At 42.7% G+C, this 14083-nt stretch overlaps 1 protein-coding gene across 4 annotated transcripts; it reads right to left on the reverse strand.

Moving 5' to 3' along the window:
* Positions 1-1842: 1842 nt before the first annotated feature.
* pgap2 (post-GPI attachment to proteins 2) lies at positions 1843-13838 on the reverse strand. Of its 4 annotated transcripts, none has more exons than XM_036523177.1 (7): positions 13416-13838; positions 12612-12777; positions 12020-12269; positions 11505-11633; positions 10995-11101; positions 5779-5887; positions 1843-4799 (listed from the first exon to the last, which is right to left on the reverse strand). In XM_036523177.1, exons 2-7 carry the CDS (start codon positions 12774-12776, stop codon positions 4669-4671), a joined length of 891 nt encoding a protein of 296 aa, XP_036379070.1. In that variant the 5' UTR covers position 12777; positions 13416-13838; the 3' UTR covers positions 1843-4668. The 4 variants fall into 4 exon arrangements, with proteins under 4 accessions (XP_036379070.1, XP_036379071.1, XP_036379069.1 ...); XM_036523178.1 differs by having other exon boundaries at positions 13757-13813; XM_036523176.1 differs by lacking the exon at positions 13416-13838 and adding an exon at positions 13155-13352.
* Between the last annotated feature and the right edge of the window lie 245 nt (positions 13839-14083).

Raw genomic sequence — 14083 nt, forward strand, 5'->3', positions numbered from 1 at the left:
AGAAAAGGCAAATTGCTCTGTAGGAAGTGTGACACAATGTGCATTTACACTGCGTGTCATTTTGTGATTTCCCTGAGAGTGATTTGGCAGTGAAATAACAGTGAGGTGTATTACACACATGAATTTCATTGCCCAAACACCCCCATCATCCTCCATTTGCCACTGCACCTTTCCACCACATTAATCTCACAGTGAAATAAGGCTCCACTACCTCCATGCATTGACACAAACACCACTGATCACAAACCCCTCTATGTCTGAATGCCAAGACAGGATTTCTGTATTGATTTCACGTACAGTATGTGCCACTTTGAATGAACATATTGTCCTTGAAAAGGCACAGTTAGCTTGTAGTGTTCTATCGCCCTTCTTCAAGCACCTGACCTAGACCTGATTGTGAGTAATTTCATTCTTAAAAGGACTTAGATGGAGGTCAAACTATCTGCGCCTTAATATCCAACCTCTTGAAACAGAAACTCATTTGAAGTGATGGTAAGTAACTCACAAAGTGTCCTCCCTCCAGTTCATGAAGCACTTCTTTATGTACCATAATTGTATGAAGCTGCTGCATAGAAAACAAGCAGGCCATGAAATACAAAGGTTATTTAGGGAGATAAAAGAAATTAAGAGAAACATATTACCACTACATACCGTGTAAGCTAAGGGCGGAATTTACTCATGAGGTTGTAACTTACTGCAGGGCTGCTACCAGACTGCTGCAGCAATCTGTAAAGTGCTAGACTGGCTGTAACATCATTTATTTAAAAAAAGTGAACACACTTCAATTTTGATGCTAGAAATGGAGTACTTTGTGGAAATGTTTTTCAAAATTAGACAACATGTAACATAGGAGTGAAAATAAAAATTGCCACTTTCCTATTAGTCAAATGTGGAGGCAAGTGAACAGAATTAGAATGGAAATTGTAAAAACACCATGCAGTTTTCATGAATACAATCTACCATGCAACTTTCCATAACTGTTAGTCAGCCAGTGTAGGTGAACATGGCAAACAGCCTCAGGAATTTACCTTGTGAAACTTCCTGTTAAGCCCTCCCCCGTCCCCTCTGCCATGATCTAGGAAGAGGAACTTGCTTGCAAACCCCTTACCCACTCTGAACTGTGCTAACCTCAGATTCAAGGTTGCTCACCCCCCTACCCCCACCCCACCCCACTACTGCTTGTTAGCAAGCTGCTGTTTAATAGAAGGGATGAAAATATGCCTGCTGTGTAGATTGTGGCCTGGACCCAAAGCGTTCTCACATACACATCAGCATGCGGCAGCTCTGGAATTTGTCTCAGTGACCTTGGCCTTGCTGGAGCAGCCAGACGGGGGATTCCTGGGATTCCAGCGAGGGTTGGGCAGGGGTGAGGGATGGAGGGGGCAGACCTAAATGGAGGCAGGCCTGTGCCCCAATGACAGGCCGCACTTTGCTTTCAACTGCCTTTAACATCCTCCTAGGACTCAACGCAATCTTTCACGGTGCAACCACAATTAGACCTGGCTGGGAGGCTCTAGTCCTGCTGCAGCCACATTCCAAAGCCTCACCCATGGGACACTACTCCCACAGAGGACACTACAGAGCTCAACATCAGCTTGAATGCCCCATTTTACATCAGTTTTCAGACTTCACTAAAGTTCCTCTGAAGGTTTACATTGTAGTCTGGCCAGTTTCCATTTCCATGACAGGTTCATACCCAAACGAAGTGCTTGGTGAAATGTCAGGGTGAAGTCTCCCCAGCATTTACCCAAAGTGCACATTTACTTTGTTGGGGAACCTGAAACGATAAATTTGGGTTACTGAGGATTAGCAAGAGAGAGAGACAGAGAGAGAGACCCCTTTGTAAGAATATATTTATTTAGTGATTATTACAGAACACAGCTGCATGGGTCTCAGAGGACCTGCAGTGTTACATTCAGTCATTAGTCATGTTCAACACAATAATTTAGTCATGTTCAACACAATAATTTGGATCATATAATTGATTCTACAATTTCACCATTGGTCTTAAGGTATTGAGGCTGAATTCCTCCTGCCAGGGTAAATGGTCCCTTTAATCTGTTGAGCATTAGAAATCACACAATAGCATTAGTGTTACTTTCCCTTATGTTTTCTTATTCTATGTAGGTATAATGTGGGGGAGAAAAACAATCATGATTTCATCTATAATTTTGACAATGAAACAATCAGCAGTTTACACCAGTTAGTACAGAATATTCATGAGAATCAGTCTCTTTTTGATTGGCATGGCATGCCAAAAGTCTTTTGGGCAGGTGTGGTTCAGTCATACACTTGTACGGTTTCCATAGACAGTAATGCCATAAAATTGAATTCCAAGTGCAAGACAGGGGAAGAAGCAGACATCATCTTCCATGACTTATCCTCTGTTTATCTCAGAAATCTTTGGAACTCAAGTCATAATTAGTCAAAGCAGTTGCCCATACAAAGCAGCTCTAAACCCTTACATTGTAACAGTTACATTTACATGTACATTTACACTACATTTTCAGTGTAATTTTGTAGCAGCAACAAGTCACTGAGCACAGTCTCACAGAGTGCCTCTAGCTACAGACAACACCCAGAAAACATTTTTACAACTTTACTGTTACATTGTCCCAGTGTGATAATGCTGATGTTTTGTTAAACATTGTGAAATGTTAGGTGTTTAATGCAGTTAAAAACACCATCCGAAGTGCCACTCAGGCACTGACTGCTGAATAACCTTAAGCAAACAGACCTTGTGCTTGAACGTGTGTGCCAGTTTCATTGTCAAGCGGTACATGGTTTACCAGTTTAAAAACAGTTTAAAAAATATTCAGAATGGTCACAATTCAGGATTTAAAACAAGACATATAAAAGAAAACATTCATCATAATAAATAATAAAAAAACATTTCCTGAGTTTCACAGAATTACAACAGCATTTGACTTTGCCATCAAGTTAGTTGAACCGTGTATGTGTGCAGTTGACAGCAATTGAAATATAGGATAATTACCGACAGTATTAGTTACATGGAAACAATGCACATTTCTGACACTGTTGGCTTAGCCCTGGGAGAGTATGTTTTCACACTGAGAATGCATAGGGTTGCCAACATCACCAACAAACCAGCTATTACCACCTTATTAAAACCACATATCACAACTAGTGCCATACAGAGTATTTCAAGCAGTGTGTGCCATTGTGACAAACCAGCACACAAACAATTTCCTATTACTGAAGCAGCCAGCTAAAAATGTTATTTAAATACTACTGGCAACACAAAATAAATAAGTAAAAACAGTAGTGAATTAACATCTCTGAAGCAAGTACTGGTATACCAATGATTAGAAGATTAAGTAATACTGGCATGCATGGCATGCCTTCATTTCACACCAACAAACTGTTTTGAAATGATGTCTCTGCTGATGAGAACAACACAGTCATGGAACGTTGGCTGATATTTTTAGAGAGGGGAAGGATTTGAACCACTTTGGCTATGTAACGCGAAGAATTCTGATTGGTTCAAATCAGTCAATGATTCACTGCAGCTCTGCAGAAAAACAAAGTACACAGTCCCTAATTTGGGACAGAGAGAAGGGTTGCCAGGTTTTGGCTTTTTAGCCAAACTGGCTTAATTGTCATTGATTTCACACTGAGCTGTGGGCCTGAAAAGCCAGCTGACATTTGGGCTTTTTTGTCTTTGTTTTCCAAAAAATTGCAACAACTTAATTAAAACATGCACATCTGAGTTACACTGAGAAGAGTATCTCATTCCTGAGCAAAATACTCAGATTTGTTTCGTTTGTGACAGGTATTTTGGCTGTATAATGTCACAATCTTGGCATTTGTTTGGGTAACAGATTATGTTACATGGTTTGGGATTTTTAAATCAATTGGCAACCCTGGGAGAGACAACAGAAATCTTAAAAAGAGAGGTCACCTCTGTTCAGGAGTGTTTGAGGCAGCACAGCTATGGGATGCCTTCCTGGGAATGAAAATGATAATTTCCCATGAGGTGACAGAAGAAAAGAGGAACAAGGGCACTGGGCTAAATACATGAAAGGGGAAGAGGTAGGACAATTCCACCAAGCACAGAGAAGAAAGCATTATAATCTCCACAATAGATACAAGAAGCTTTGAGTGAAAAGGGATATACATATAATGGACCTAAGAGCGCGCCAGTCAAGTAGACCATTAATCACTGAGGTTTTTATCCGATTACACCAAATAACAAATACCCTAAATTTAACTCCCAGTGTAAAGCTATCCTGCAGTAATCATCTGCAAGAAAAGATTATCTGGCACGTCACTGAAAATGCATCACTTCAAAACCACACAGCAAAGAATAGCAACTAGGCAGATATCAGGATTAAGACATTGGAAAGGCTGCAGATGAGGCTTTCATAAGATAATCCCCTTTTCTTTACAGGCTATCAGTACATGCCTTTTAGACTCTCTAGCATTTCAGTACTATTTAGTCCTTCCTGTGGCCATTCTCTGTATGCAGCACGTACATATGAATTGAAATGAAACAGGACCACCCATGTCTGCTCAGGGGAAGATGTGGAAGAGCTGCTCCATTGGCTCCTCCTCCTCAGCCTTCCCAGGATTCCGAGCGCTGGAGGACGTGGAGGACGAGGAGGAGCCGGGCGCCGTGACCCTGCGGCCTGCCCCTCGGTTCCCCCGTCAGAAGCGCTTGTCCTCCGGCGGCGTGGCGATCATCACCTCCTTGCTCCCGAAGTCCCAGTAGGCAGTCATGTGGAAGGCCATGTTGGACAGCACCACCAGGTACTCACAGAATGCAAAGAATGTGTAGACTGGGGTGAGAGAGACAGAAAAACAGGTGGTTTAAAAGCAAGAGTCACAGCATAGGATGCAGTGCCAGATAGTATGGGCACAAACTTCCCTAGAGCTCAGATCAGAGTCTTAAGTTTAAAAAAAACACTACTATGAGGTGAAGCCCCATCGTACTCTTCAAGGACCCTTGGTTGAAAACACCTGTTCAAACACGCTGCATGGGAAGGGACTACATAAACGGCTATGTAGTGATGGATATGGGATCCCATGGGATAGTGGGTATGAGGCACAGAAGGATATAGGGCCCGTGGGAGAGTGGGTATGAGGGAAAAGATGGATATGGGACCATGGAGGATAGATAATGAAGGCCAGAGATGCCTAAGGAGAAGAACGCAATGGAGAGAATAATCTGAGGGGACAGCTGAACAGGGGAATAATATGAATAGTGTGGGACAGAATGGATGGTGGAAAAGAATAGTGAATACATGGCAGAGACACACAATGGAATAGCACAGTGAATATGGGGCAGAGACATACAGGGATAAAGCATAGTGAATATAGGGCAGAGACATACAGGGATAAAGCATAGTGAAAATAGGGCAGAGACATACAGGGATAAAGCATAGTGAATGCAGGGAAAATATACAGTAGAATAGCATAGTGAATACAGGGCAGAGACATACAGGGGAATAGCATAGTGAATACAGGGCAGAGACATACAGGGATGAAGCATAGTGAATATCGGGCAGAGACATATAGGGGAATAGCATAGTGAATACAGGGCAGAGACATACAGGGATAAAGCATAGTGAATATCGGGCAGAGACATACAGGGGAACAGCATAGTGAATGCAGGGAAGACACACACAGGGGAATAGCATAGTGAATACAGGGCAGAGACCTGTAGGGCAGACACAATTCTGTAACATGAGGAACACGGGCCAAAGTAGTTTGGTGGGACTGAGCACAAAGAATATGTGGCAGAGATGTTGCACTCACCTCCTGCCTCGCAGTATGTGTTGTGCCGTCTATAGAAGTAAGCAGCGCAGATGCAGACACTGATGTTGAAGGTGAAGAGACGGACCTTCAAGCGGTATGATGTCTGTTCCTGTTTAGAGAGAAATGCAGTGATCTGTGTAAACTCACAATTTCCATAGCGACTGGTGAGCTATTCATGAGGGCCCGCAAGAGATCTGGCAACAAAGCCAAACCAATGACACAAGTCATTTTCAAATTTTATCCTTGATTCAGGCACATACATAAATTACAAATAGAATGCAGCACTCTATTGGGTCATTTCAACAATGTAGTGTAATCCTGAAAGAATCCTAAAGAAAGATCCTCACAACTCCCAAAGTCCAGCCTTTTCAGAATAAGCTTGCCAGTATCTGGAGATGACAGAAAACACATACTCATATAGAAAGTAGGCTCAAGGCAATGCACTCTACAGTTCCCTCTCAAAATTTTGGATGAGTTGAACGCAAGTCAGGTTTGCTATCACTTGCAGTAGGAACAAAAGAATACAGGAGAATCTCTTCATTCTTTTTCACTAATTGGGCTACTTCTAATGGAGCTATTCCTGAGAGTACACCCGAGCATCATGAACACTTACAAAAAATAATGATTTGAACAGCCTGATTTGGTACCAGGAAGCAGGAATTAACAAAAGGAGCTTCGTAATACAGTTGGACTTTTGAACTGTGTGTTTAACTTACCCCAATTAATACCAGCCATGTGCTACAATGGTCCAAAGATATTTTGTTCGGTCTACATGTCAGTGTGATGTCAGCAGATGTCCACCTGTAATTGTGCCATCTATATTTTGTCACTGTGCCAGAATGTCATCACAGTTTAAACGTGGCTGTGGTGGAATTGTTGATGTAGCCACTCCACGTCTGGAGGCTTAAATTCAAACACATTTCTCATGCTCTTTTCAGGCCCTTTCTCACTCTCTTTTTCAACCACTTCCTTCCATTGCTGTTTATGATGTACATGTAGCTCTCTTCTGTAACTCTGAAATCTTCAAACGGACACATAATGTGGTCTTCAACACATCTGGATTTTCACATAGATTTTCGCACCTTCTCTAGTCTAATTTCCTGAGAATACAAGATTCATTTCTGAGGTTGAGTGTTTCTCATTCACTTTTCAAATTCTGACTGTTTCCCTCTTGAGGCAGCAAGGCTGAGATCCAGGAAATGAGACAGGGGAAGAAAAGCACGACACACAAAATGCCCACTAGCTAGCCATATTAGCAGTATTCTGCTCATTTTTTCACTGGCACAGTCTATGCAGAGATACCTTAGCTGAGTGGCACACAGACAGCCATGCAGATGATAAACTGTTCCAAGAATACAAAGATACAGGGATAATCTGAGCTGTTACTCATAGCTGTTTAACAAATTTAAAAGCATTTATTGCTAGTGTGAAACTAGTGTGTTGTATTTTTTATTTGTTTTCTGTAGAACACCATGTGCTTGCATCTCTCAGCGTTTCTGTGTTACTGGCATCTTCAAGTCATTTACTGTGCATCCAGAAAAGACAGCGTGAGGAGCATCTGTGTGCATGTGTGATTGTGTGCAATTATATGAAAGCTGTGTGAAGTATGTCTTTGCAGGACTTGCACACACATTGCAAAAGTCCAAACATGAGTTAAAAAATTGTACAGTTTAACATACCTGATGTCAATTCTACTTTCCTTCTGTGCCATCACCATTTCAACACCTGTTTTTGAAGTGTAGGTTGTTTGAGAGCAAAATATGGAGGAAGTTTGAAAATACATATTTATTTATCCTGCACTGTGATGATTAGAGAAAATAATCTGCTTCCCTGTCTTCAAGAATGTTCATTTTCATCTCCCACACCGACTAAGGAGATTAAGGAAAGGATGTCTTGGTCCTGGCTGCCCTGATTTGTGTTGTACCTTGAATAATGGCAATTAGTCCCTAGGAATAGCCAGTCCTACTTTGGCCAGGACCATTGAGATTGGTATTCAAAAGGCTTTGGTGCGTATGCGAGTGTGTTTGTGTGTATGTGTGGAGGCTGTCAATGGTGTGGGTTTGTGTATGTCTCTGTGGGCAAGTACATACAGGCACACGTGTGAGCTGTTGGAGGTGTGGTTCCGTGCGTGCCCTGGATGCAGTCCTCTGCAGCAGACAGGCTTGTACAGGAAGCTGCTGTTATTCTGCTGCTGCCCCTCGACTGTCTAAACACAGCCTGTGGTTTCCTGCCTCTCTGAGCCCAGTTCCCTCCCATCGTGATGCCATCTACTGCACCAACGTCTCTGAAGACCAGGCCCTGAGAAGCAGGGAGCACTTTGATTTCTCCATATACCACACCCAACTTCCTCACATACATGCCAACAGATCATACAATGTAAAAATTATATTTCTATATAACTATATATATATAATTATATATAACTTTAGATATCTGATGTTTGAACCCAATACATTAATAAGTATGTTACACTTGAACAAATTGTTCATCTATTGGCACAGCTAAAAGGAAAAGGTGGCTATGCTCCAGTTCAAGACAGCAGCATTAAGAAAAAGCTCCCTCAAATGCATGTAGAATGTGTATGTGTTTAATGGAATATGTGCTACAACACGTTTTGCCAGTCCTGGTCTGGGAGAACCCCAGTGTGTGCAGGTTCTTTTAAGAACTGAGCTCTTTAATTCAATTTGAAGAGCTGTTTAATGCATTTTGGATTGTACTTAACATCTCTTGACAGTTATCAGCAGCAAATCCTGCTGGCAGAAGGCATGTTGACAAAATGATAAAAGTAAAGATATTGTTCAGAATGGAATGATGCTGGGGTGCCCTCCAGCTGGTAGAATTCCCCATCTCTTGAGGAGTCTAGGGAGAACTGCACCGTTGCAGAACAGAGCTTCATGGGCTTGAAACAGGACTCAATGGACTGTAGCTGCACTGCCATATCCAATGCAGCAATGCAGATCCCCAAATCTAGATATCTCCCAGAGTTCTACAGACCATGCATGAGTGTACATCTACCTTCCTCTTACTCATTCATAGCTGAGAGTGAAGACAACGACAACAGCGTCATGGCAAATAAGGCCCCTGACGTCAAGGCTTAGCCCAATCATGGTTAATTTAAAACAGACTGTCTCAACCCTGGGACCCTATGTGGTCGACTCCCTGAATAGCTGCCACATCCTGTCCTCTTCTCACACTGTCACCTGTCATATGTGACAGGCTATTCTTAGACCTCTCTGTCTGTCTCCCTCCTGCACTCTCCACTGTGATGAGGAGCAGCAGCAGCAGAGCGAATTCCACGAGGAGAGGACACAACCAGGGGCGGCACGTACCTCTGTCAAGCCCTGCCCACAAAACAAAACTCCGGGCATTTCACACCGCATGTTACCATGACCACGCCTGTCACAGCTCTGTCCTGTTGTCTGCTTTCAGATCCTGCTTGTCCAGGCCTTGACTGGTTACTGAGGAGAATAACAGTGCTAAGGTATCCTACCCTTGTCATCACTGGCAGAGGCTTTCTCACAGAAATATAGCTACAGAGTTAAAACAGCAGTCAATCCTCTGAAACAGAGCTGGCCTGTTTTGCCACCAAAGCCTCAGGGCTCTGCTGTGTGAGAGGCATTCTCATTTAATAGGCACATTACTTGGTGGCGTCCTCATCTTTCCTGTAAGTGGTATATCAGAACTAACAGCTCTTGCTGTAATGAATGTGATTTAAAATGGGATCCAGACAACAATGGCCTTTTAATACCCAGGACAGCAGACCCAATGCGGAAGTGGACGATGGCTGAATGAAGCCTTTGATTACAGCAAAAGAAGCGGGAAGTTTGAAACAAAACAGCATCGCTTGCTCAGACAGGAAGCCCTGCTCGGCACCAGCTGTAAGAGAGCGTGTTCTGCAGTTTGCACCATCCTCGCCTCAGATGTTGCAACTCTGCGAAGCGGTTTTGCAAACTTGGAGCAACCGCAATGCGAGCAGAGCAACCGTGCTTGTCCAAGGAGAGTGCAACAAACAAAGACCAGGAGCATTCGTATACACCAGCATCTCCCCCTGCATCTCTAGCTCTCCATGTGAACCTGTACCTCTTAGTTGCCAGACTGAAGCTTACCCCTCCCATCCCTTTGTAACTGCATTAACCACAGTAGCTTCCTAGTAACAATGCACAAGGTTCCCCCTGAGAACTCGATACAGCACAAGAGACATGGTCATGGTGAATATCATTCACTGATAACTAAATAAAATCATGCAAGGAAAAAGGCACCATCAGCAAGCACACATGAAGACATTCACCTATGGCACCTAGTGTAACAAACATCCTGGAAAGATGTGAAAAAAATGTGTCATAGACTTACAATCACTGACAACCATGCATGCATGGGCATGAGCATGTGCACACACACACACGCACGCACACACACACACACACCTGGCCTGCTCTTAACAGATCATGGATTTAGAGTAGACACACTGGTAGTAGGCTACATTTCAAAGGTTATAAGTACCTGCACAAAAGCATACTAGTGGGCTGGGTCAGAATTTTGCCTTGATCAGACCAGGATAATAATAAAATCAATGGCAGTAGCTCAATGCTGCCCTCCAGTGTTGACAGGGGCTTTTTTGTGTCACAGATCAACACTCTTTAGTTTCTTACTATCCTTTATTCCATTGATATCCTATCCTTTATAATTCCATTATTTCTTTATTTTCTCATTCTGTTGGATTGTAATGAGGAGTTTTCTAACCAATACATTTGCATTATATTTAAAGATGACCCCTTTATAATTCAGGGAAAGGATCACATCAGGATAAAGCTGTAATGTGAAAAAAATGATATCTGATGACAGGGCCTGTTGCCAAGTTTTCAGACATAGACAAGTAAGAGATGTGCTCTTGCAATCAACAAGTGATGTGAAATTACCCATAATGTTAAATTAACCTGAATGCTGCTGTGGTTCAGCCATGAAACTGTCTGGGATTTCATTTGACATGCGATTTTTCAAATGATTTATCTTCAGTGTTGACATTTCACTTTACTGATGCTACTTTACAATTTTGCCTGAAATATAGCCTTGTTTTGCACTTCGAATGGGTTTATTTGGATCATCTTTTTTGACTTCTGATTGGATCTCTTCCATACCATCATCCACAACTTCCAAAACAGAGTTTCAATCATCTGCTTAACACAAACACAACGTAAAACAAGGAAAAGGCAAATTACCTCAGGAATAAGCGAGTACTTCTTAATCACCTGCCACAGCCTGCAGGTGATGGCCATGTGAATGAGCGAGCTGGCGATGAACACAATGAAGCCGATCTTATGCACACCTAGGTAAGACAGCCACATAGTAGGGAATGTGGTTAAAAGTAACTGACATCAGTTACATTGACTGGCTGCTATCAAAACCACATTATATTCTACTAAAGTCAGTAACAAGTTTGTCTCTTTGGAGAAACACGATCCAAGATAATTATTACAATACTATTCCTGTGAAAACTTTTAACTGCAGTGGCCAAGTTCAGTCTTGGAGAGCTAAAACCCTGCAGAGGAGAAAATCATAGTTAATCACATCTGTAATGAATAATGATTCAAGTCTTCATCTTGTTATTCACCCCAGTTAAGGGCAAAATCCAGAAAGCCACGTGACTCTTCAGCACTGAACTGGGTCACACCTGGTATAACCTTCCATTCACCTGTGCATGGTAAATACCCTTATCCAAAGTGACTCACAAGCCTGGGTTCCACAGTCCAGTACTCCACCTTCACGCTGCTGCTCACAATCATTTGGGGAATTGTGATCTCCAACGACCGTGGGATGAAATGCTCCCTTGGTATAATGGCACAAACTACCAGGGCACACTGAAAATTTGGTCTTGATCAGATGTTAAGACACATCTCCGCATCATGCACATGTAGACCCCAAATACCACGAAGACTATGATTAACCTGCCATTACAAACCCATTCTACATTGATGAATATTGCAGAAAGCATGTCCATTTTTATCATATCCTCGAGCTCTGGAATAATTCTCTCACAAGATTTAATGCATCTTTTTCAGCAGCTTTTTCAACTGCAGTTCCATGTAAGGCTACTTGTAAAACATGAAAATGCAAATCCTACAGCAGAAACAAGTCTGCTCCACAGGGCATTATCTGAATAATCCAGCTTTGTGCTGGCAAATGGTCGCAGATGCCCGCCGCTCATTTGGATAGTGCAAGGCGAGCCCTTGAGGACGTCACTCACTGTAGGTCTCATCAGAGGAGACGTAGGTGAGCAGCAGAAGACCCAGGTTCTCGCCCTGGGCACAGAGCAGGTTCACGAAGCTCAGCAGCCACTCCTGGCAGCGATTGAGGAACCTCCCGCGGTAGAAGTTGAAGTAGGCAGCAGCCACGAGGAACCTGGGTGCAGAGTGTAGGCCAATGCAGAAGCGCCAGATGTAGCGCTCAGGGGTCAGGCTTATGGAAGCACTGATGGATGGGAGGTAGTTGTGAACCTGCAACCCCCAGAGAGAAGAAAAAAAAAACTCTCGTAGGTACATGAAGCTGAAGTACAGCAACTCGAAACTGTGAGGAATTCTTGCAGGAAGTTGCAAGAATATTTCTTAATTAGGCTTCACAAAAATAAGTCAAAAGTATAAAAAGTCATAATTATCCACATTTTCAAAGTCAGGAGAGCAACAATATTTTCACTCATTATTGGAATGTTACAAAGAAGGTATGGTGCTGTTCATTAAACAACATCTAATGTGAGCTAGCAGTATTAAATCGAAAGAAATTCAGAGGTCAGGTCAGAGGAGTTCAGACAGTTCTCCCTGGAAAGATGTGTGCAGGCTCACCTTGCAGTGGGTAGCAGTGGACTCCTCAAAATGATAGAGCAGAGAAATCAAGATGCAGGAGACCAAGCCGCTAAGCGCTAAACACACAGTGCCCACAGCAATGATTGTGAAAGGCAATCGGAACAGAGGCTTGTCTCGGTCCAAACTATAGGGCCCCTGTAGCATCCTGTGAATGACACGACCACATGATATAGTAAAGACCAGTTTAAGAACTTAACCTGACAAAAACGCACTGATTACGAACATGGCCGTCAAAAGTCAAACAGCAGCGACCAGCTGGTCTTGGTCTGGACCAGAGGTTCCCTGTGTCTTTCTGTTAATGATATGTCTTTGTGATACTCTGAATCCAACGTTTAGAATTCAACTGTTGTCACGAATGCGACACTTACAAACGGTAACTTAATTATTAGATCTGATAATTTCGCTCATTGCCTCCTTTATATGCCAACTAAACTAGCCTACATCGCTTGCTATCTAACTTGTTACAAGGCAGTGAATGATTTATGTGTACTAGTTCTTTATTCGTAGAACTTAGCTACTTACCCGTTATTTCTCATGGGGGGAAAACAGCTAACGTTACGCTAGATAAATATTTACATGTTTGTAGTTTAGCAACGCAACCTCCGAAATGGTATTACAAACGTGTCAGTGTCGACAGTGCTGAGATCACAAGTGCGTAAGATGGTTCAACACGTAAGTGCAACGCAACATCTACATTAATACATTAAAACGATATTTACTATTCTGACGTGAAGGGCCTGAACGCTGACAAACAAGCCCTGTCTGAGGACGGCATTTCATTACCTTGTCACCGTCTGCCAAGATGTGATTCGTGCTTAGATGATCAGAACACCGCCACTAACGGTGTGCGAGGCAAGCGACAATTAGTCTAAATGACGTAGCCAGCCAGCTAGTTAGCTAGCTAGCTAACGCACCATTGCGTATGCATTGTTAGATAGCAATACAGAAAGGTAAGGAAGTCTTGTTAGCTAGGTAAGTAGTTGCAAATAAAACTGCGGTTGGGTCGTTATATTGTCATAACGGATAACGGTACCCAGCCGAAAATCCGTGCATCATTGGGCAGCTGGTTAGCTAGCCGACTAACTAGCTAACCAAATCTAAATATTGTAACATCAGCTGCATACCTCTGATTAACGTTGGTTAGCTAAACTAACTAGCTGGTTTGTCGACTGGCTAAACGGTTTCACCGCTGCAGCCTTCTTACACGCGTTCAAACCCGGAAGAAAAAAGGAAGACTCACACAGGTGGCAATAAGGTAGCGCCATTTAAAGGGGTATACATCAAATAAACTAATAAATGTCCAGTTTACAGCGCAGCTTATAAACATTCCAATAAGTAACTTCAATGGGGTTTCAGTCATTGTTTCTGGAAAATATGCATGGCACCGGACTGCAGTATGGCTGGGCTAAGTTGCAGGTTAAAATTCTGGGTGGTGCACTGCTACTGGACCT

Source organism: Megalops cyprinoides, chromosome 3 (assembly GCF_013368585.1).
Source record: "Megalops cyprinoides isolate fMegCyp1 chromosome 3, fMegCyp1.pri, whole genome shotgun sequence".
Classification (NCBI taxonomy): Eukaryota; Metazoa; Chordata; class Actinopteri; order Elopiformes; family Megalopidae; genus Megalops; species Megalops cyprinoides.

Coding starts and splice junctions, on each gene's coding strand:
- pgap2 (XM_036523176.1), bottom strand. Junction 5,888..10,994: donor AGTACTCGCTTATTCCTGAG/GTAATTTGCCTT, acceptor CTCTCTAAACAG/GAACAGACATCATACCGCTT. Junction 4,800..5,778: donor CACATACTGCGAGGCAGGAG/GTGAGTGCAACA, acceptor CTCTCACCCCAG/TCTACACATTCTTTGCATTC.